We start from the raw sequence: 23,454 nt of genomic DNA on the forward strand, positions 1-23,454 counted from the left end.
TATTTGGATAACTATTTCATTTTCTTTAGTGCTGGTTTTCAAAGCGCCTTCTTTGTATCTGTGTGGTATGCCACTAACATGACCCATTTCCACAGGGCTTTTAGTATATTTAGCAAGGCCAAAACAGAATCCCCTCAGTCTCTGCCTCCTTTGTTTGAGATACAAGTTGCAGCTATTTGTAAGGGAGGCCAGCTTCACTGTGCTGGCATGTTCCTGTTTTGCCCAAAGCTGAAGTCTCTTCCTTCAATATGCCTATAATTTTTCTGAGTTTGCCTGCCTTCCCTCCCTTATAATTTGGTAATTTGGTACCACTGCCATTAACTGAACCTAGATCTGCAAAGGACAAAGGTGCATACCTCATGACGTAGCCACACACAGATTACTCACTCACACACACACACACACACACACACACACACAGAGCTTTGTCTTGGTAGACTCAAAAGCAAGGACACACAGAGACTCTACGTGTTTGCACCAGTTGCATACAGTTAGTTAGTTTTGTGTAAGCTGAGCAACCATTAAGATACTTAGATTCATATCAGAAAAAGAAAGTCTCAAACCCATTCTGAATCTAGTTAGTGGGTTAGTATTGTACGGTTAGCTTAGGAATTCAGATCAGTCTTTTTGATTTGTTGACTTTGCTTTATTTTGTTTTCATGATGAAAGCTTTTACCTCATATACAAGATCACTGAATGCAAAAAAAAGCATGCTTAACAAATGTATTAGACCACCTGTCATAAAAACAAGGAAACTTTCAACAAAATTTAGTTTGAAACTGTTATTTGTAATCAGATAACAAAATGCCAGCGCACTGGACTTCTCTCAGGAGTCAGAAATGAAGCATAACTTTTGACCACTAAAACTAATTTTTCTGCGCAGAAATCCAAGTAGATATCTATAATTTGACATCGTAATCAAAAAATAATCATGAGCTTTACAATTTTTTCTGTTCTTTGCAAAATGCTAATTTTGAAAATGTATGGATAACTATTGGATAAATATTGAACTGTTATTATAAACATTAAAAATGTACATTTTATATAAAGAGTTTGTGCATACTGGTGAATTAGCGTTACAGAAATCAAAACAATTTTGGTCAATTTCAACACTGTTAACACAGCACAGCTGTGGCATAAATGTTATTATTGGGTGGTGGTCTAATAAATCTGTTAAGCACTAGAAAGTGCATGCTGTATAAAATGTCATATACATGTCCTAATGTTCATGTACATGCATGTTATACAGACACTGGATATTATGTTGAAATATGTGTTTCCTTCTTCTTTCTTTCTCCTTCCTAAATGCAAGCACTATTTGATTTTAAAGAACTGCTTTGAAATTCTTGTGTCTAGAGAAAATCTGCTAGATAACTTAATTGAGGCATATATATGCATAGTTTCTCTAATATGAACCATGTCTGGCACAAGGTAAGAAAGAAATACAGCAAAAGTTTCCCCATAATACAGGCATATAATGTTATTACCAGCTCTCTTTTTATATGCTGTTTTATCCTCTTGGTTTTCAGTCTATTGCTCCATATTTACATGACAGTGAACTATATGCACAGTATGTAGTGTTCACGACATGTTATAAATCACAAATCAGTGAGACAGCAGTAACCCAAATGGCCCAGACATACTGTACATACAGTCCATCTATCTATCAGCACCAGGGATGTAAGGTAAGGAGACATATCTAGGATGAGCCACCATATGACCATGGTGAGGATGAGGAGGACGGAGAAGATGATGAAGATGCAGCCCACCACCACTCTGCGGTACCTGGCTTCCAGGGTTGATGGGTGCCAGGATGATATAGTTATCCCCGTTGGATGCCTTCACTCTAGTTCCTTTCAGAGTGGCAGTGTGAGGATGGTGGAGGTGCCGCGGCTTCCCGTCCAGCTCCTCGGCCGACCCTCCCTGGGCCCCCCACGCCAGGGTCCCCATGCCTACACCGCCGCTATTTCCAGCTTCAGAGCCGTTCACCAGTAGCCTGCGTGCGGCAGTGGCACGGTGGTGGGCTGGGAGTGGCGGCACAGCTGGGGGGGTTTTACTTGTGCTGACATCTGGTACACGTCTACGGGTGGGCGGTGATGGGGCATCATAGTTTGAGGTGGAGGGTTTGTAGGAGGGTCGGTGGATGAGACCCTCAAAACTAGGTTTAGCCGAAGGACCAGTTCGCCACACTACCACTGTGATTTCATTGGCGCTGTTCCTGAAACAAAGCAAAGTAACGATGGTTAAGAAAAGCCAGACAAGTGGAATTTACATGCCTCAATTTGCACGGCAAAATGAATTATATCTATAATATACATTAAAAGTCAAAAACAAAAACATCTGGATGAAAAGCAACCCTGAAACCACACATTTAATACGCATTAAAACCAGACTCTTTGATACTTACTGCATGTCTGTAAAAAATAGATTCCAATACAGAAATAAACCTACTTTAATTCATTCTGTTTTTAAACTGCATCACTGTAGGAATGAGACAGCTCATCGAAAAGAAAACAGAGGATCAAACCCTTAAAAGTTCAACTAAGATTATGCTGTTGAGTGCTGATAAATCACTGACTTCATAACGTGTAATTGCAGAGCTATTCCCACATCGCTTCAGTGTAAATGGATTTCCTTTTGGTTTCTGACAATCTCAGCTTCTGAAATGAAAGCTCTGTAAACACCACAGGCTTAGCTTAGAGGGCCGCTTAAACTGATCTGTAACTCAATTTGGATGCAACAATTATCTCTGAAAACCTCTAAACCTCTCTAATAACTTCCCTAATTTTCATCCTAGAGTTGTGGATATGCACATGAAAAGTTATTCTGCAACATTTAATTGCCAATAAGCCTGTTTTTGTTTGTGTTGTTTTTACCTTATAGCATGGGCTAAGTCCACACACTTCCACTGCTCCACTGGCTGACCATTTAGCTGCAGGAGAGTGTCCAGCTGCTGCAGACCAGCCTGATCTGCTGGACCCCCTGTCAAAGTAAAAAGATGGAAACAAAAAGTTTGCATCATTGCACACTCTCAAGAACCATTAACACACACCAGAGCTGTAGCTTGTATTTTATGTGCAAGTTTGTTTCTTTAGCCTTCGAGATTCATAATGGCAAATCCCTGCAGGGCATAAGCAATAAAATCATGACCACACGTCGAAATGCTTGTTTTGAAAACTTTTCACACATTATTAGCTTGGGACACAGCATCTTAATTAAAGACATGACAACTGGGAAGAGACTTCCCAACATGGGGGCTTAACTCAAAGGTATCTATCTAACAGACAGCCTTGCTCTCAACTGCCGCACTCTACCGACTGAGCTGAACATGTTATAAATCACAAATCAGTGAGACAGCAGTAACCCAAATGGCCCAGACATACTGTACATACAGTCCATCTATCTATCAGCACCAGGGATGTAAGGTAAGGAGACATATCTAGGATGAGCCACCATATGACCATGGTGAGGATGAGGAGGACGGAGAAGATGATGAAGATGCAGCCCACCACACTCTGCGGTACCTGGCTTCCAGGGTTGATGGGTGCCAGGATGATATAGTTATCCCCGTTGGATGCCTTCACTCTAGTTCCTTTCAGAGTGGCAGTGTGAGGATGGTGGAAGTTCATCTACTGCCACACTCAACCGACTGAGCTGGTAATAGTGGTCATTTTACGAGCCCCTCCACCCCACACACTGATGATGTAACTTCAAATGCATCACGTAATTATGACATACCAAATTAAAAGGGCAATCTGATAGCTTAAGGGGGCACACTAATAGAAAATGTCAATAGCAGTTGAGTCATCAGCTGACCAGACCTTTGCTTCCCTGCCCTCTTTCCCCACATTTCTCTTCTCTCTCCACGGCGCTATTGAATAAAGGCAACATGCCAGAAAAGGGGAGAGATGTCAAACTCAGGTCAATCAATGGGACACAAAGGCAAACAGAGTATTTATACAGCAAATGTAAAATGGAACAGAGGAAAACACCAAGCCATTTCTGACTCAAGAAGGCCCCTGTCTTGACATATACAATTTATAGTATGTTGTTTAGCACTACACTATTTTGGCATATCCTCATGTTATACAAATACTATTAAAAACAGAAATCTGTCATTGGCAGTCAGCGAGAAAAACATGGAAAAACCTCAGATTCTGATGTTGAATCAAACCCGTCCATCAAAAATATAAAAGGCAGGCTCAAAGAAAAGTGCAGCGCTGTTTTGTCATGTTTCCGAGTATTTAAAGACCCACAGTTTGAACAATGGATCCTTTAGGAACAGTTGGGTTTCGTGTATCTAACAACGTGCGTGTAAAACTTGCCTGGATCAACAGCCTGTACCCTCACAGGAGAATCCGAGCAGATGGTGAATCCGTATCCATCCTTTCCTCGAAGGATGGTCACCTGCAGAAAACACGCGCACACACACCATGAGCATTTTGTGATACGGTGATAGGAAATCACTCTCTCCCCTGCTACCTGAGAAACGAAAAGTAGCACGTAAGCAAAATGATCAACTTCCTTCCTCGCTACGGGACAATTGGATTTATGATTTGTATTCTGCTTCTACTTCCTGCTAAAACTGTCTTGACAGCAGATTCCCATTGAAGCCAATTAGCTGAGTTAGTGGGAAAAACAACTGTTGAGATAAAAAGATTCTTTGTCCATTAGCTGAGGGAAAGGGGAAAAAACAGTCAGACTGCCAATTAACTTAACATTTAGCCAGATTTTATATATGCAGTGTACAGAGGCAGCTGATAAAGACTTTAATTTCCCCCCCATTAATGTAAAAAGTTAGTTTTACATTGCAAAAAATAGATCCAAAAAAGTCAATACAACAGGAAGTTCATGAATAATCACTAGAACCTATTTCATATCGAGTTCGATTTAACCTTTGATCCTTTGATGGTGCTGGTAAGAACTGTGTTGTGCTCTATAGCTATTTGTAGGGTTTTAATTCTGCAAATGAATAAATAAACATGAACATTTCAAATAATCGATACGAAGTGATTTTACTGGAATATGTTGTCCAATCAGGTTTGCAGAGTAGAGTAGAGAGGACCAATATTTGTCCATTGAAAAGTATCACATACGCACACAGGCACAAATGCTGATGGATCTTTCACATTGTCTGTCTGTCTCTTGTGTTGCCAAACATTCAAATACCTGCACCCGAAAGCCTGAGCCAAAGTCAACAAAGTTCCATCCAAAACATCTCACTTTCCATGTCATCTGCTGAAAACCGGGGGGCCCAAAACACACAGACATCCCCGCTCGCTCGCCCTTTCTTTCTTTTTTTTATTCCTACAGCAGAGCAAACATGTACATGCTCCTAAATTACAAAGTCTGCCCATGAGCGAGATGCAGCAACTTGTAGAAATACACTGATTATTCAGGGGCCCGAAGCTCGGCACGACCCTGAAATGTCGACTACCATTGCGGTTTCTTATAGTCCACCGATTTTATGCCTCGTGTCACCATATTCCTTTAACCTTGAGTCACTTTAATCCGTCCCCTCCGAAAATACACTGCTACAAAAAAGACTTTCATGCCACGGACAAATACGGCAGACTTTGTCGCTGCCCTAAAAAGAAAAAAAAGCAAATGTGACTGATGCACAGTTTTGTACACGTTTCACTAATGTGCCAAACATTCAATCTTTTAGTTGTTGTCCTTCCTCAGTAACTGAAAAATACAAAACACTCGCCTTTGGAGCATCCATAAACTATGTAATTGGGATTAGGAGAAGGAGAATATGTCAGTGCAACCTACAAAAAACACTGACACGTTTAAACTGGTAGACTAATGACTGCATATCTTCACTGGCGACTGTGATAAGTTCTTAAACTAAACTTAATTCAGTGCTTTGTGTGTGTAGGTCTATATTTTTGTAGGAAGACAGCAATCAAATTCAATCAAAATCAGTTAAAAACTGAAAAAGAAACCATCTCTCTTCACCTAAACCAGGATTTGTTTTGTTTTTTACAAAAACACTATGAAAGGGGATAAAACGGATCACAAACTAAGCGACAAAAAGAGGAACAGCTGGTCTGAAGTAAAGCATTTCCCTGGAATTTAAGACAAACAACAAACCACCAATAAACACTTTGAAAGAGCAGAAACCGAATACGTGACAGAAATCTGAGAAAAGCAAAGAATGGGACTGACAATGGAGAGAAGTGCGGCACAGACTGCCAGTCTGCTGTCTCATCTATCCCTTTCTATCTCTTCCTTGTTCAGATACTTGTCCTTTTTAAGCGAGCTCTCAGAGCTGCCTAATTTGGATTGATTCATCCAGAATCCATAGCCTTTACAGCGTTAATTAAATTTGTAAGCATAGCCGAGTCCAATCACTTGGACTACCTCTGGTCTGTTTTAGAAAGCCGTCTGATGTCCTTTTTTTTCCACTTCTAAATGAAATCAGGAGGATTATTTTTAGAAAAGAGGAGCCTGGAAATAATCCATCAATGATTTTTCATATTTTGCTCCATCAATCACGAGACGTATTAGTGAGATAAATGAAGAAAAATGAATGGGACATGCTGCCAGCATGCATTAAATATTTAAATTGTATAAGCAGGGCTTTACTGATGAATTAATAACTCAATCATAATGAGTAAGGACTAGAATAAAAAATAGGATTTTAAGTTAGTTGTAACAAACTTAAATGAACCCAGCAGAAGAGTGCTCATGCATGTGCTTTTCTTTTTTTTCACTCATCCTTGCGTGACCCACAATCACCATCAATATAGATCTGATGATAGCACACCTTTTGTTTCTCATTTCAATATTTTTAATGAAAATGAACATCAACTTTGTCCTTTCAAAAGCCTTTTTTCCCAACTCCTTGTCTTTTTATTGTTTTCAAACAGGTGTGAATGATTCAAATCATTTGCAAAGTTTTATTACTAACGCCTTTATTTTACAGCCCTAACATTTAGTTGGAAACAGTTTTGTCTTGTTTACTTCCAACAGTGCAGGAGAAGGGGTAAGTAAATAAAACTTACCAATCACATACGGCTGGACACTGTGATCTGGGTCAGTATGTTCACTGACTAAAGAAAGCAAAACGCACCCACACCCTTATCTGACTAACGTCTCGCTGAATTTTCATCATGTAAGTTCGGACTCAAAATTAACTTCCAGTCATTATTCTTTTAGTCTCGTTAGACACTAAATGCAGAAATCTGATTAATCTTTATTCGGAGTCATTAACATTATATTCTTATATTCTCACATCTGATTGACTTATTTTGATCTGTATGTTAAATGTGTACAAAAAAGTGTCAGTTCATATTGTTCTAAATATGTGTCTCCTGGGTCTCTTACCTCAAGAAAAACAACCCCCCCGCCGCCCACCCTCACACCACCATACCGCCTGCATTTGCTCGCAGGCAGTTATTCTTCTGGCTGGAAGTGCATTTTCTTTTTTTATCAGCGTGCAAACAAGGATGTTTCCACTTCAATATTTTATATTCTGCTTCTGTGTTAGAAAGATCAAAAACTATCTACGCTGCTGGAGTGCTATAATTCTGGGAACTTTATTCATCTGTTGCAGATAAATTATGAAAGCGCTGTTCCAAGATCAGAACTATTAAAACTGTTAACTCGGGTTTCACTCGCACACACAGGTTGCAACCGTGCAGCTAAAGCACTCCCCATTCCCACTCCCTCTTCCACCACAGCCTTCCCTTTCTCTCACTTCTGTAACTTGAACTCAGACACACCTGAGGCAGCCTACATCCGATGCACAGGTGACACAGCCCGTGGATGGTGTGTATTACACCACCTCCTCTTCCTCCTCCCTCTCCTGTGTTCAAGTCCGCAGCCAATACACACACACTACGACGGTGACTCTCCACCTGGCCAGCACTCCTGCAGCCCGAGTATCGCCAAAGTTTCCTTTGTGCCGCTGAGCTTGTTCTCCTGGGGCTTTGCTCCGATGGCTGGGTGGACTTTAGGGTGTTATGGATCATCTTGGTGGTGACAGCTGCCCAGGCAGAGGCTGTAGGGAATTTAGTTGAGGTGGCTTTAGGTGGCAAGAGTGTCCCTTACCTCGCTGGGTAACAAACAGGAATCTGTGGAAGAGAAATGCTCCTTGGATACTTCGGGCGTTCACGCTGCACCAGCTTTGCCGTAAATGAGTCTCAGTTTCCCCGTCCTCTTTGCAAAAACACTGCCACTGACCTCCAAACTCAAAATGTATTATTATTCTGACTCCAGTCATCTGTGCAGAATCATCTTTTTTTGCCTCTCTTTGTACCTACAATTTCATGCCAACCTCAGCTTCATGTGTTTGACTTCCCTTTCTCACTCAAAGCCTTCCTCTTTTCATCTCTCTTCTTTCTTCTTCCATCTGTTGTATCCTGCACCACGCGGCCCAGCTCCTCGCCCTGTGGCCTGAACAGCAGAAGTTGCAGCAGTGCCTGAGATCAGCTGTGTGAGTGTGTGACGGCGTCATGTAGGCGAGACTGGCGCTGGCTCAGCCCGCTCAGGCCACACTGTAGCTCCTGGCAGGGGCGCTCATGGGAACTCTTCAACAGCAGAAGAATAGGAGGAAGTGCCTCCCACCGCCACCCCCCTCCGCACACATACACACATGCACTTATGCATACCTCGCCACCCTGCTGCTTGAACAGCTTTGTGTGTCTGCCCCCGATAAGGCCAGTTTGTTTCCTGAGTCGACACTGTGAGGTTGTGAAAGGTGCTATAGAGCTGTCCCTTGTAAATACTGTATATACTCTGCAGTGACTAATGCAGGCAGCGCGAGTGAGACATGTATGAATAAGACCGTGAAAGGCAGGACTTTTAATAGGCCGGGCCTGAGCCTGCAGTTGTCGCAGAGTTAAACTCGGACCACATGTGGACTGTAAACGGAAACGTGTCTGATTGCTCTCCACTTTTGCGTGTTACCAATTTTAATGACCTCATTTCCCAGCAAAACACACAAAATACAACGACAGCACTGTTGTTTAGGGACAAGCTTCACTCTCGCGCCTCAATCAAACTTCGCACCTCATCGGACTCTTTCCACCGTACTTTTTTTTCCCCATACTCCCCAACCTCCGTCCAGACATTCTGCTTGTTTGTTATGTTTTCGACTTCCACATTTCCTCTGCTTTTCCTTTCAGTCGCTCCCCACTCGGCTCCAAGCACACGGTACGGAAATTCGCAGGTCTGAGAATTCCGAACAATCTCCCCTCCTGCTCCAGCTATCCAAGCTTTGCTTCTGTTTTTGTTTTAAATATCTGTATATCTGAGAGAGAGGTGGTCAGCTGCAAAATAACAACAAAAAACGCCTGAATAGCAGCGGAGGGAAAAAACCTGTTAAATCACGACTGCGACAAAGGCTGTCTAACCCTTTACAGCCCCTTTAATTCCCAGCTTGCTGCTTTTTCTTTTTAATCGTCTGAATATCTGGCTCGAGGAAAGAAACACGGACAGAAAACGAGCGGGGTGAAAGAGGAGTGCTGCTGCATTAGTCTGTACAGTGTTAATAAAGTGGCAGAAAAGGCCATTGTTTTAAGATCCCTTCATGCCAATAGTGATGGCAGCTTTTCCCTGTTTGCCTTTTGAAAAGGGCGAGGGTTACCCGTCAAGCACACAAAAACACTTTCTCTTTCTTTCACGCTGCGCTGTTCACCTCTAAATAGGCAGAAGGACGGATTAGAGGGACAGAAGAAAAGGAGAGAAGAAAGCCGGTCTTAGCGAGAAGAGTGAAAGAAAAGTTTGAAAAGCTTGTCTCGGAGCCAGACAAGGCCAATCTGTTTTTTTTAGTAGTGTGGGATCTCTCTCCCTCCTTCTGCCTCTCTCTTTCTGACCTGAATAAACAGCTATCAAAGGAAGAGACGTCTTCTGAGCCAGTGAACACACGATGGGTCTAAGACCGAGTTCAAGGTCACAGCTCGAGTTGCATTTAAAATTCAAACAGTGGAAGTTTGGCATGCAGAGTCATAGGTGCAACTATAGTTACAACATTTTGAGGGTGACACTGTGCATAATATGAGAGATAAAGAGCAAGTCAACCCTGAATGCAGCAGGCCAATGAACTTCAAATTGTTTATTTACTGTATGTTTAGGGGAGAAACTACACAGGAACAAGGTAAAAACTTTCAAGTAGCTAGTGCAGATGCCATCATGAAACTTCCCCAGCAGATTATTTATGTTATGACAACGCATTTTTTAAAATAAAGCACATACAGTATATTTATGCAGTAAATGCGCAGTGCATTATGGATGTTTTCTTTCCACTAGTCTGAAAACCAGATCTCAAAACTAACAAAAACACGTTTTTCTCTGCAGTGCACCACCTTAAATCGATCAGTTACTCACATCATCTGTTTGAACTGTAAAGCCAAAGAACAAGTGGCGAATTGCAGATATATATGTCTCACACGTTTAAGTGATGGGACTACATGAAATCTAAGGGGATCAGCAAAGTGATCACAGTTCTTACTTTTAATGTCACTACACTTGAATTGAAGTGGAAGACTGCTCTGCTCATCAGAAGCAATTTTAGGGGTTGAGGCACAGACAGTTTGCTCTTCCCCCTGAAACATAGCAGGACAGGGTTGCTTCTTTCAGATTAACAAAAGTTGGAAAGTATAGGAAAGAACAACGATAAGCTTTTGTACGCTCAGCACCTTGCGGAGAAGAGAGGAAGGTTAAGAGCAGCCAAGTCCCAAAATACTCACAAAAGAATATTTCCTGGCAATGAATCCAGCCATTCTTCTTTTTTTTTTTCAAAGACACAATCCAAAAGAAGAAAAAAATAAACTCTTTCTCATCTATTCAGCTCACCTCACCCTTCCTGTCCATCCTTTGCAACAGACAAAAGTGTCAGACCCATTTGCACAGAGACGGTTTAAAAGCTAATGGTAGCTGACAAGCAAATTGATGTGAGGGGACATGTTGTCCAGGGCTCAACTATTGTTAATATTCATGAACTGTGCTCACTGTCATTGCCATGAGCCGATAGCCTTTTTTTAAAAACCAGTAAACATAACTGGTAAATGCTGACATGGCATCTCTGTTTCATGTCAAGTCTTAAATCTGTGCTTCAGATGATCATTTTTAGAAAGTGAGAAAACAAAGAAAACTTCAGAAAGTTTGAGTTTGCAGCAGCTGCTTCACAGATCCAGCATTATAAGTCCAATCATGAACTCTACAACCTACAACCCAGGCTTAGCTCAGCACTGAGATTGTCCTCATCAAGATCACTAACAAATTCCTCAGTGCAAAAGATGCTGGCCTTTTCAACCCATCCACTGCCTTTGATATTGTATGCTGCAGTGTTCTGCTCACCCACTTTACCCAATGCATGTTTGTGGCACTGCCCTCTCCTGGTTCCAATCATGCCTCTCAAAGGAAAGCAGTTAATTACTATCAGTAAGCCCCACTAGCTTCTCTGTCCCAAGGCGTTCTCCACTGCTCAGATCAACACATCAATCTGAATGCCTCCACCTCCACAACACCTCTTGTCTCTGGGTTTCATTTTCTAATCCTCTTGCTAAAAACGCTCAAGCATGCATTTCTCTTTCCACCCCTGAACTTCTGTAATAAAGTGCTGTTTCCTACTGAGTTCTTGAGAGGCACATGTCTATCACACTCCTCTACAAGACTCTCCACCTCACCTGCAAGCCCTTCTACCGTCTTGTGCCTCAGCATCGCTCTTGCCTCCTAACCCCCCTATCCTCAGACACAGGAGAGGTGCCCGTTTCTCTCCACAGACTGCAGCCTGTGAGAGACAAAGCCCTCTGTAGCCACACTCCAAAACTCTGCAAACTAACATCCAAAACATGAAATCCTGGACAATTTAAGACGTTACTCAAACCCCACCTTGCATCCTCAGTGGGTTTTGTTCTAGCTCATTAGGCTTGATTATTTTCCTGTGTTTTTTTTCCCACAAACCAGCACATTTGTTTCTAATGTGCTGGTTTGTGTTTTATATAACAGCTTTTACTCTACATTATTGTCAGTAAGTGCCCACAAAATCTTGAAAGGCATCTTTATAAAGGAACCATATAAAGGAACCATTACATTTATTATGTGACCATTATTATTATGGTGGCAGTCCTTGCTTTCTAACAAGCTATAGTTTAATTTTACTTCAGTACAATCTGACAGGTAAACTAATCCCTCACCCTAAATTGGTAACTCAAAATGTCAGATTTCAAAAGATCAAGTTTTCCATTTAAGGCATTGCAAGAGAATTTTCTGATTTTGTTTTTAAGAGGACATCAACATTTTCTCTAAATATCACACAAATCAAATGCTGCAGTCACCACAACATGCCCTTCTTATGATTATTAATCCTAAATGCCAACAACACTTTCTTAAAAAGCAGCACCAGCATTTCGGAATAAATTTCAGGGACATTCGGCTCGCACACTGCAACACACACTACGAAACACAGTTTATCTTCCAAACATGTTAACTAACTTAATTTATTAATTAACTAAATGCACAAGAACCACAGTACGTGAGAAGAAGTTGTGAAAGCGTATTCAGTGGATGGAAAATAGCCATGTGCTTTTTCATTGCTGTGGTACATTCCTTTGTGTATATCAAGTATTATCTTCACCAACATCTCTATCAACATTGCCAAAGCCTTTTAATGAGTCCTGTGTGAATCGCTGAAGGTATTCATGTGCAAGGCCATTACCAAACACTGAAAAATGTTTGAGTTGGTGAAGAGAAGGCAGTTAATGATACCACAGACCTCTTTGTTTAGTAGGGGACAGGGGCGAAAGAGAGGAGAAGGATGCAGAGGAGGATACCACAGTGAGGGAGGAAATTAGCAGTGGTCTGGAACGGAGCAGGGACATGGCAACAGAAAGAGAGTACAAAAAAAATAAAAAAGGAGAAACTCTAAAAGGGTTTTCCATTCTCCCCTAATTTAGTCTTTGAATGTGCTTCCCCCCCTCCCTTAAGTCTCCCCTGAGACTGTCCCACACAAACCGCACAATCATATGTTACTCTGATTCACCCGGAGATAAAGAGGAAGAGGGAAAACAAGAATGAAGGAGGGAGGAGATGAGAAGGGAAGACGAAAGGACCTTTTACACATGCAGATGCCACAATGCCCTCAATGACCTTAAAAGCGACTCTTCCAGCAGTGTAGGAAATGTAATGTATTTGTAAGTTTTGTTTGCATATGTGGAAAACATGAAGATATAGAGAAGTACTTTTGAACCTAAACGATAGAAGGAAAGCATGTGAAAGGTGAAACTAAAGTTTCACCTTTCCTCTGTCTAATCCTGTGCAATCACTCTGATTCTCTACATAAGCGCCATATGACCACTGCTTTTCACAAAGCTGGCATCCCAGAGTGTTTCTAAAGCAACACGGATACATTTTAAGTGTCATACTGATCTGCTGAATAGGTCTGAGGGGCTTTGTCCACTAAAGCATTTTTTGCCAAGTGAAAACGCCAGACGTTCTTCTGAAAACATCCAGCTGGGAGCGCTTGAGAGCGCTTTAGGGGGACAGCGTTTTTTGTGGGGGTGGGGATTCAGCTTAGCGCTTTAGTTGCCACGAAACTGAATATTCACAAAAGTAATGTGAAGCAAGTACCTGACTCCAGCTGACTGTTGGTTAACTCATAGATCCCGGATCAACAAAACGTGACTCCAAGAACTGTTTCCCTCTGAGCAAGGTGTTCATTTGGGGATGTCAGGTAAAGGCAGGGCGACCGTAAAAGTCCTCCAGTGTTTTTAAGTAGCCAGTGAGATATTAGTCCCGCACCTTCTCTACTGTGGCCTGATGGCTAAGTAAATAACAACTGAGCGTTTTACCCAAAGTTTAATTTGTGGCAAACTGAAAAAGCGTCCAGTTTGGAAGACGACGCTGTGGAATTTAGGGTCCTGTAAAAAAACACAGGCCTCAGCCATTGCAAAGTGCGGTGGGGGGAGAATTTGTTGGACGCAGCCTCAAACTGTTATTGATTATTTTTTATTCACTCCATGCAGTTTCTTGATACCATGAAGATCAACCAATAGGAGTCCGCTTTTACCTGATGTAATTTAAAAAAGCTCAGAGAAATTAACTTTATAAAATGATTTGGTCTAAAAGATTGATTGTGGTTTGAGAAACTGTCTTAAAAAGCACAGGGGGAACTTCCACTCAGGATATTCAGGGTGTCTGGAAAGTGGAAAAACATCCCTCTTTTATGCCAAGTGTAGGGTTTAAAATCTGCATATTAACATGCAAAATCAGATTTTTGTTAGCAGCACATGGTTTCTGGTTGGGCTTTCAGTACAACTGGTCAATTGCATTTAAGCAGGCTTACAGGTTGTATGCAGACAAACAGAGTGTTTATAGAGCAAATGATGGAATGTATTTTGGGCCAGGGTTGAATGATAGCTTAGCTTTCTTCTTTTTTATCTGCATCCACACAATGACCCATACAGAGAACCAGAAGTCTTGGCCTTTGAGTCGAAGCCATCGTATGTAAGCCAACGGCAGCTAAAGACAGAAGCAGACTCAAGTGAAAAATCTGAGATAAGATCAGGTGGACAAACAAAACAACAAAATCTTGAATTTCAACTTGTCACGATCCTGGGTCTTATGACCCAGTGTTCTGAGTTTTAGTTCTTTTGATGTTTATAGTGTATGTTTAAGCTTATTAGGTTTCCTATGTTCATTTGCTTATTAGCTCCCCCTTGTGTTTTCAACCCCTGCGAAGTCTTCCTTGCCCTTCGTGTGTTTCATGTCTGTTGTCTTATGTTGTCATGTCTGCCTCTCATGTTTCCTGTTTTATTTTGAAGAGATCTCGTGTTTTTATATTATGGATTATGTTTTGAGTCCTTTGTTGTACTGTTTCTTGTTTCCCTAGATTTCAGTTATGGTTATCATAGGTTTAGTTCTTTGGCTTTGTAATATGGCTTTCCTGTGTTCAATGTTGTGTCTACTGTGACCTCTTTGTACCATGTTTCTGGTCCCTGTAGTCTGTCTTCTCAGTTGCTGTTAAGTTTGCATGTTTAGAGTTCAGTCAGTGTGTTTCCTGTTTTACTTTGAAGGTCCATGTCTCATGTGAGTGTTTCTAGTTTTGCTTCCCTTGTCTCGTCCAGCCTGATTACTCCCAGCTGTGCTCTCCTTCTGTGTCTCACTCCCTCGTTATCCCTCTGTGTATTTAAGCCCTGTGTTTCTCTTTGTCAGTGTTGTAGTCTCCCTCATGCTGTGTGTGATTCTCCCTGTGGCTTCTGGTGTGCATTTTAATTGGCTTTTCCCAGTTTAGTTTGGTATTGCTTGTGTTCTATTTTCCAGCAATAAAGCTGTGCTTTTGAGTTCAAGTTCTGTCCCTGTGAGTTTGCGTTTGGGTCCAATCCCTGCCTGCCACATAGCCGAAACATGACAAATTAACACTGACATTTATTAATCTTGACCAATCCTCCCTAAACCACAAACAAGTACTTTTTATTGTAGCCGAACAAAATAACTAATCTAACAACCGAAAATTATTTAACGCAAATCAGTGTTTCCCTAAAACTAACCTGCCTGCCTACTTAATTATTTACCGCAATCAATGAGTCATAAAAGTAATTAATACTATTTCTCATTCATTCCACTGCCAAAATAGTCACTATTAATTGTTTTATTTTTTCAAAGTTTGTCTGCTAAACAGTCTGTGACCAGCTAAGGACTTTCTTTCTTACAATAGGCTTCTGAGCCTCGTATGCATGTTTTGTTACTCTACTACTTAGACTGAGGTACTGTGGGGTTTTCTGATGACATGCAGCGTATTGTACATTTGTATTAAAAGACTGATAATATCCGTTCTTCAGTCTTGTTTTTTTTTGTTGTTTTTTTTTGTTTTGTTTTTCGTGTAATCTGCTCCATACATTGGAGGGGGGGAAAAAATACAAGTAACTATCTCGAACAAGCACCTGTTTTACCATTACAGGATGCATTCTGGAAGATGCTTGTAGCAAAGCAATTTTATGTCTTATTTATTTGCTGCATAATTGCAATAATTTGGGATAAAACAACACCAGCACCATCTCTGATGTGACACAGGACGGTCAAATGAGTCACAGCATAAACGAAGAGCCAACCAGGGGCTTCCACTGGCAGCAGTAAAGTAAGATTATTTATATATTTATTTTTAAATATGATAACCACTTTTCACATTTATTGAGCAAATTTTAAAAGCAGACTTTTTGGGGGGGTCAGCATTGATTCATCAGAGATCTTAATTTTAATCTATAAGCTAATGTAAAAATTACACACTGGATGCAGTGTAAACCAGTTTTAACATGATAAATATGTTCCATTGCTTTCTGACATTGTGAGGATAAAAAATAAGCTTATTGTAATGGACTGTGATAGACATTGTTTGATCAAAATGCCTTTCAGAAAATGGACGGATGGAAACTTAACTTGTATTCAAAAAGCTCTTAGGTTTCAGTTTCTTAGGAGCAGAGTTCTTTGGGTGGCCGTGTGTCGTGCTAGCTTAGGGTGTCCATCAACCACACGGTTGGAGGTTTAATACCTTGGCTGTCCATGTGTGAAAGTACCCATGGGCAAGACACTGAATGCGTCTAGTGGTAACCAAGATGCTTGTTGTGTAGCTCTACCACCAATCATGCATGTGAATGAGTAACTGAGGAACTTTTTACACATAGTTAGGTTTGCAGAATTTAACTAAGGATTAAAACTGTAGCACTAAAAAGTGCTACATACAGTTAAGTGCCGACAGGTGTATTATTTTTCTTTGACAAACACCTGATAATGAGAGTTGCATTATCTGACAGCAGCTTTAAAGCCAAGGACTATGCATATGCCATGTCTTAATGACACTGATGTAATGATAGCTTGAATAAAAGCATCCCTTCTAGTAGCTACAATGTTAGTAACTCTTTTGTGCTATCTTGCTCAGGTCAAGGAGCACGTAGCATAGGTTGCAGCCAAGCAGTGAAAATATTCATTCAAAAAAAGTTCCCAGTAGAGCTGGCAAGAGACCAGGAACATCTTACATTATTATACCTCCCTACTGAAGGTTACCACTGGACAGTGCAAAGAAGCTTCTGCCAAAACCACATGCTACATGCAAAACCATCAGGGAGGCAGCTCATGGAGCACAAGGCCAAGAACAAAGCAGTTAGCGTTCCAAATAGGGTAAAAACAGGAAATACTCAATAGATTGAAAATGCCATTTGTGTGTCCCTTAGGAGTCCCAACTGTGCTTTAATCAAATAAACCCCTCAAGTCTTAGCGTGTAGGTTTTTCTTTTCATGTTGCTTTTCTTCTTCCTTGTTGCCACTTCAAATGGATAAAAGCATCCTCACTCCCTCTCCAGCAACTTTGAGGACGCTTGAACTCATTCATTTTTAATACTACTTGGCAAGAATGTGGAAATAGAGAAAACTAACTACAAAAAAAAGACGTAGAATTGGAAATGCACAACGTGAAGGTCAAGAGAGGCAATGTAGAAAGGATTTGTGCTCTCCAAGAACAGTTAAGAAAAAGTGACTTCTCATCTGACTGCACGATTCCTTCTTTTGCCTTTGTAATGACAAACAATCGCACCGCTCCACAAGTGAGTCACATGGAAGCGAGCCTTTTGACAAACATTGTCTTTCAAGAAATGACATCTCGCTTCACTCACCCCTCAAAGCTTAAGCGAATGATTCAATTAGTTGCTATGGTTTCTCAGAATGTGCAACGTGGAATTTCATGCAGTAAATTTCCCTTACTGCAGGCATGTTTATGCATGATGACTTCAGTGGATGTGGTGTAATGTCACGGGTCAACTACTTTGTGTACATTTAACAGGCCTATCCGTTCATTGCACACAGACGTGGAAAGCCAGTAAATAAAGCACACAAGGACACACGCAGCTGCTGAAAACGAAGGACCACAAAAGTTGTGCACCTGTATGGAGAAACTTCCAACATAAAGTGACAGCAACGGCATCATCAAACATGTATATGGACACACATGTATATGCACTGCAAATGCTATTAAAGTTCCAGAGTGTTTCTGATGCAGTTCACTCACACCCAAACACAGAGCAGAAACAAATGTAAGCACAAGTAAGCTTTACACACACACACACACACACACACAAAAGTGAGAAAGGTTTTATCACACTTACTGTTAAGCATTGCATATTCTCAGGCCGATTGGTCTCAGGGGCAGCACCATGGTTTGACAGCACAGCCTCTGAAATGTAGACAAAGGAATCACGGGCTGAGACAGTGCCTTTGGAGCACATTTCTCCCTGTGCCAATGCAAAATGCCCCGCTGGATGTACAAAAATAAAGTCCTCAAACAGTTCTGAGAGTCCATAAAAGTCGCTCACATAGATAACAAGCAATTATGGCAACAGTTGTCTGGAGCAGCCTTTGCTGGGCTGGGAAACTTCAGAGCGCACATAAAAGGCAAAAGGAAAAAAAAGAGAGCAGAAGAAGAAGAAGACAGGGCAGCCGCGAGAAGGAAAATCCCGTAAGATGCGAGGATCCAACAAACTGCCCAAGAGAGGAATGGAAGTGAGAACAAGTGAGAGGGAGGGAAGAATAGAGGGAGGGAAGGAGGGAGGGGTGAAGAAGAGAAAAGCAACTCCTCTCTCACTCTATTATCCGTCTGTCACAGGGCTCCTGGGAAGTTGCTATGGTTACAGGGACTCACGCCTCAGTGTCCTTTTAACTATAGCTCATAAAGGCAGCATTCAGCTTTAGGCCATGATGCAGATCTCCCTCACTCGCTCTGTCTTTTTCTCTTTCTGTCTGTGCTTTTACTTCCGTTTACATCTCTCGCTTAATATGTACACCTTTCCTCACTCTCTTTCTTTGCCTCCCAAACTTCAGACAGAGCCACCCATTCGTCACCCTCCAACCACTACCATCATCCCTTTGTTTGATGTGTCAATCCCCCTCCCCTTACCCCTCTCTTTATACTCTTGAGTCACACCCCTACCTCTCGCACCGTAGGAGAGGCGCGATCCTGTCTCAGACTGAAATTTTCAAAGTTTCAGCAAGCTCAGTCTAAACAGTCCCAGCGTAAATCAAAGAAAATAGCTGGGTAACCACTGATTTGCATTTTCTCCCCACTTACACATTTCACTCTTGCTATTGTGGCATATTAGTAACTAAGCAAAGGTTTGTGTCACCCCTAAATGTTTTCCTATAAAATGGGAAATAGATGCAGTAAATTGTTGAAATATGTAACATACATGGAAGTACAGTATGTAACGCAAAAACAAAGTTTGTACAATTCTGACGAGTATGAAAGTCAATATTCTGTATGATCACCTTTATTCTTTAACACAGTCTGAACACTTTTAGTCAAGCTAAGCAGTCTTCAGGAATAGTTCTCCAGGATTCTCTGAGGACAATCAAAGCGCTTCTGTGGATTCTGGGTGCCTTTTGTTATGTTCTTTGTCAGGATGATCTCACACTACTTCAATAACGTTGCAGATCTGGGGAGGCCAATCCACAACTGACATTTTCATTGTGTATTTTTCTTTCCAGGTATGCTTTTAATGCATTGTAGTGATTTTTTTATGAACGTACTATATGATGCTGACGCCAATCAGAGACTTTCCACTTCTTAATGGTATTGCACAGTGGAGCAAAATTTGACCGTACTTCTCTGCATTCATAATTCAGTTAATTTTGATGAGATGACCAACACCACTGGCTGAAATCGACCTCCAAACCATGACAGAGCCTCCACTGTTATAAAGGTGTATTATCAAGACAAAAATGTTGAATGCTACTATAGAGTGGGGTTTTTTTAAGTCCGCCCGCTACTTCTTCTTTTCAGACACACTGCACATTATCCCAACATATGCAACTAATTTTTAATATTAAAATATGAAAAATTCTGCTCTTTGGGAATCACCTTCTTGATGCAAAAATACTGTCTTATGCTGTCAGACTGTGTCATCTGTGGCATTTTTCACAGATTCAACAAAAGAAATGGTGCATGAAAACACAATTTAGTAGTTTAGTTCCTTTTTATGCTTGAATGGTTCATATGTCAGTGTTAGGTGGCTTAACAAAAAAAACATTCCTCTAAAAATGGTTTGGTATAAAGACTGGAATGATAATGACTGAACTTCAGAAAACCAAGAGAACTGTAGCTTAAGACCACATTAAAAATTATCAGGAAATCTGCCTCCTTGGAAGCAAAATATAAAGTAATGAGAGGTGTCTAGGAATTTTTGCATGGTACTGTATTATTTATCTGTCATACAGGGTTATGAGTGAAACATTATTTTTCTTTTTTGACTTCATTTCATTTGTTTTTTGGGGGTAGGGGTTGTTTGTTTGTTTATTAATGAAAGGTAACTTTATTATACATGCATGAAAAACAAAATTAAGCACTTCTCAACATTCTGGACACAGTTTCCTGTGTAACCCTGTTGTAGTTTTTAAGTAAATCTATTAGCTGTGAGTCTGAAAGTTCCTGGGGTCTGGCAAAAAAGAGGGGCTAACCTGGCTGGCTTTAAGCCCAGAAGAGAAGCCTTTTGTCTGGGTAAGACATAAGTAGCACAGGCCATATGAGGGTAGAGGCATGCGGCAGCTAGCAGTGAGAATATCCAACATGATTGAAGGGAAAGAAAGTGGTGCAATGCCACATGGAAACAGTGGACAGTGGGAAAAGTACACACTAGACAAATTCAAGAAAATGTGGGGAAAGGTAGCAGAAGGGAGAAGTTGAATATTTGAGAAAGACAGGCAATGACAAGAGGGGGAAAAAAAGAAAGAAACAGAAGGCAAGAGTGAAAAAAGAAAAAAGAGAATTCAAAAGGTGCTGGCAGTGCATCGCCGTTGAGTCAGCCAGTGTCAGATCTGCCAGAACACTGAAGCCTTTGACTTTGCTTAAGTCCCTCATTGCAACACTCAATCACTTGACATCCAGGCCCTTTTTATTCACCTGCTGTCACCCACAAACAAACACTTGATGAAGAGAGCAGAAAGGCCAAGAAAAGAGGCGAATGTCTCCACTTCACTTTGGAAGTATCTCGAGATCAACTCAAGCAGCAGCAAACACTGTGTAAAATGCATTCATTAGCACAGCTAACTGACAACAGAATAGGAGTAGCAAAAGTATGTTTTAAAGATATTTAAACACACATCAGGTTTTGTGAGCAGCAGGTTATGATTTTTGCTCACTATTCAAGATGTTTAAGTCTGATATCCTGAATAACTTTGTGGGAAATTTGATGAGTTTATGGACTAAATAAAAACAGTTATGTTCAATGCATATTTTTAAGGGTGTAATCATCTTTCAATATCAAATAGCTGAAAACAAATAATAAAACGTAAAATACATTTTTTGAAAAAGCACACCATTGAAAAAAAATTATTTAAAGTTAATTTGAGCTGAAATAATCATCATAAATAAAAACAAAATCAGTTTTTGAATTTCACTAAAGTAAAGAACCATTGTTTTAAAAGGTAACATAAATTATGGTATAATTGAAAACAGTACAATTAAAGCTCTACTCATTTACAAAAACAAATTGAGGGAGTGTAATATATTCTGTAATTGTATTAGTTTAAAAACATCAATTTCAAGATGATTTTGACATTTCCGTCATAATACATTTGAAGGAAATACTGTGTATGTTGAGATTAGGCTAATCTCAGATTTTAAAAAAATAATCTAAATAAATGAAGGAGTTTAAATGCAGTCAGGATTATTTAAATGTTACTGACTTTGTAATCTTCTAAAATAAAAATGATCATTTTAGATGTGAGAATTGACAGTATTCCAACTCTCACTTTTATTGTTGTCAAAACCGATTTTATGTACACACTGCTTGATGTAGGAAGTGACTTTTGCCATGGCTGAACAAAGGTTTCAATTTATTGAACAACTAGAGTGGAATGTTTTAAAGCTGGGATCAGTGAACAAGCAGCCCTTATTCTGTGCTTGTCGTTATCTACACAACAAAGATTGGAGAGTAAAATAAATTTGCACGCGCACACACGCACACACATGCACACGCACACGCACACACACACACACACACACACACACACACACAAACACCAGAGGTCTTTATAATGCAGTATGATTTACGTTTGATAGGATACCTTCTGGTACATAAAGCTGCACAGCTGTCGGGGAATGACAGTCTCAGTGATTCAAGATTCAAACATTTCTTAAGCGTGATGACATCGAGATGACCTCTACCACAGTCTGCGTAAAAAAAAAAAAAAAAAACGAAACAAATCCCTCAGGCAGAGATGTTGTTTGTAGGTTAGATGAAATGTGCATGTCTGTCTGAGTAATGCTGCTTTAGTTTACCCAGTTTTGGGTTTTGTATTTTGCATTTGTTGTACAAACAGGATATTTTGGGTTTAAACTGGATGTCACTTCAATCTGAGTTTATGGGTGGTTCTGGTAAATAGTTGTGTGACTCACCACAGAGCTGAATGCAGTGTGGTGCTCAAGGGAGTCTTTATTGGTCAGTGGACAAATTGATTCTCAAGGAAAGACAAGACACAAAGAGGTGGGGCAGCAAAAGTTGGATCCGGCTTAGTTTTTCCGTATTATATAAATAACAGTATTATAGTTGCTGTCATAATTATTGTGTTGGGTAAACATATCATATCCATGATGCATATCTGTCTAACTACTTGACTGCATGCTGTTCTGTCGTCCTGTCATTGGTGTTTAACTGAAAGCACTTTCTGTGTCATTATTTCATCCATCCTTTCATCAGTCTACGTATAATTGCCACCAGACCTTTTCCAGGACATAAGTAACATCCAAGCAGCAAGCTCCAGGGCTTAAAAATTAAGCTAATGTGAAAGTGTATTCAAATTAGTCCCATTAGACTTTGTTAAAATGCCAAGCTTTACATCAGAAATAAACAAAAACAGCCTGACACAACAACGTTTAGTATCTGTAACTAGTTTTCTACTTTTTAACCATAAAAAGCTGTGAATTATTTCTATGACTTACTCACTTAAATTGTATTAAAGCTTAAAGTTATACATTATTAGGGTACCACATGTCACTTCGAGCGACAGGTGGGTGTTAACACAGGCAGCTGTACTGTTCGGTCAGCTGAACTGGACTCAAGCATGTTTGCACTTTTCTATTTTGTGCTCCTTCCTCCTGATGTTGCTGTCCACTGGGATTGCCACATCTATTACAACTGCAGGCTTCTGCTCCGTGTCAACAAGCACTATGTCTGTTTGGTTTGCCAGCAGCTGCTGGTCTGTCTGGAACTTTAAGTCCCACAGGACCTTAGCACTGTTGTTTTAAACGACCTTCAGTGGTGTCTCCCATTGGGAGTTGGGTACTTCTATGTTGTTCCTATACACTATCTCAGACAGGATATGCCTCTCCGAGTACAGCCTGCAGCCTGGGTCCTGTCGACTCTGGATCTGATGCTTAGGGCCTGTTCTTGTGTTGCCATGATCAGAGCTTCTGTCCTTTCCTTTATGTCAGCCTTTTCCTGATAGCCATCTACCTGTATTCGTGAAC

At 40.6% G+C, this 23,454-nt stretch overlaps 1 protein-coding gene across 5 annotated transcripts in view; it reads right to left on the reverse strand.

Moving 5' to 3' along the window:
* rgs3a (regulator of G protein signaling 3a) overlaps positions 1-23,454 on the reverse strand; it is a 122,848-nt gene that overhangs the window by 88,690 nt on the left and 10,704 nt on the right. The window contains exons 2-5 of one of the 5 annotated variants that reach the window (XM_005720448.2): positions 18,101-18,168; positions 4,326-4,407; positions 2,877-2,982; positions 1,786-2,218 (exon numbers count right to left, since the gene is read on the reverse strand). In XM_005720448.2, the coding sequence (XP_005720505.1) occupies positions 1,786-2,218; positions 2,877-2,982; positions 4,326-4,407; positions 18,101-18,115 (636 nt within the window). In that variant the 5' untranslated portion in view covers positions 18,116-18,168. Of the gene's footprint in view, positions 1-1,487; positions 1,536-1,785; positions 2,219-2,876; positions 2,983-3,524; positions 4,020-4,325; positions 4,408-7,730; positions 8,502-18,100; positions 18,456-23,454 lie in introns of those variants that run through there. The other 4 variants (XM_013909750.1, XM_005720447.1, XM_005720449.1 and 1 more) reach the window with 4 other exon arrangements.

Source organism: Pundamilia nyererei, unplaced genomic scaffold, assembly GCF_000239375.1.
Source record: "Pundamilia nyererei isolate P.nyererei 1_Seehausen unplaced genomic scaffold, PunNye1.0 scaffold00002, whole genome shotgun sequence".
In the NCBI taxonomy this organism is placed as follows: Eukaryota; Metazoa; Chordata; class Actinopteri; order Cichliformes; family Cichlidae; genus Pundamilia; species Pundamilia nyererei.